The sequence below is a fragment of the Seriola lalandi genome, unplaced genomic scaffold (genome assembly GCF_002814215.2).
Source record: "Seriola lalandi dorsalis isolate HSWRI2012SDOR001 ecotype SW California unplaced genomic scaffold, Sedor1 jcf7180002054959, whole genome shotgun sequence".
Classification (NCBI taxonomy): Eukaryota; Metazoa; Chordata; class Actinopteri; order Carangiformes; family Carangidae; genus Seriola; species Seriola lalandi.
The window spans coordinates 1309186-1310252 of NW_019525510.1; the positions used below are offsets into that span (position 1 = coordinate 1309186).

A 1067-nucleotide genomic window follows, 5' to 3' on the forward strand; every position below is an offset into this window, starting at 1 on the left:
GTGTCCCAGCATGCCTCAGCTCTGGAGATATATGAGGGGGACGACTTTGTCCTGCTGCCCTGTGAGTTTCCCATGTCTCACCTGGGCGATCCCTCAGTGGTGTGGAGCCGCTCCGACCTCCGTCCTTCAACCGTCCACCAGCGTCAGCTGGAAGGGGACGAACTCAAAGACCAGAACCAGGACTACAGAGACCGGACGTCCATGAAGACGGACGCTCTGCAGACCGGAGACCTCGGCCTCACTCTGAGAAGACCCACCATCAGGGACAGCAGCACCTACACCTGCATCATCAGAGAGTTTGGACTAGAACTGAGCCGGAGAGAAGTACCACTGGAGGTCAAAGGTCAGAGCTGTAGATACAGGTCAGAGGTCAGAACCGTAGGTACAGGTCAAAGGTCAGAGCTGTAGATACAGGTCAGAGGTCAGAGCTGTAAATACAGGTCAGAGCTGTAGCTACAGGTCAGAGGTCAGAACCGTAGGTACAGGTCAGAGGTCAGAATTGTAGATACAGGTCAGAGGTCAGAATTGTAGGTACAGGTCAGAGCCGTAGATACAGGTCAGAGGTCAGAATTGCAGATACAGGTCAGAGGTCAGAACCGTAGGTACAGGTCAGACGTCAGAATTGTAGATACAGGTCAGAGCCGTAGATACAGGTCAGAGGTCAGAATTGCAGATACAGGTCAGAGGTCAGAACCGTAGGTACAGGTCAGAGGTCAGAACCGTAGATAAAGGTCAGAGGTCAGAGCCGTAGATAAAGGTCAGAACCGTAGATACAGGTCAAAGGTCAGAGCAGTAGATACAGGTCAGAGGTCAGGGTAGAAGTGAACTCATCAGTAATGTGTTTTAATTGTTGTTGTTTTTTGTGGACTGCAGAACGTTCTCTAAAGGCGAGCTGGATTCTCATTGGTCTCCTGTTTCTCCTGCTCCTCCTGGTCCTCCCGGCTGCTGCTCCTGTAATTGTTTTCTACACGTATGAATACAAGAAGGAACAGAGGAAAAGAGGTACAGTGTGTGTGTGTGTGTGTGTGTGTGTGTGTGTGTGTGTGTGTGTGTGTGTGTGTGTGTGT

At 51.0% G+C, this 1067-nt stretch overlaps 1 protein-coding gene across 1 annotated transcript in view; it reads left to right on the top strand.

The window, feature by feature from the left end:
• Window positions 1–1067, top strand: part of LOC111645923 (uncharacterized) — a gene marked incomplete at both ends in the record, with an annotated part of 13081 nt that continues 12014 nt past the window's right edge. The window contains 2 exons of the mRNA XM_087170783.1: window positions 1–343; window positions 874–1002. Of these exons, the coding sequence (XP_087026909.1) occupies window positions 1–343; window positions 874–1002 (472 nt within the window). The remainder of the gene's footprint in view (window positions 344–873; window positions 1003–1067) is intronic.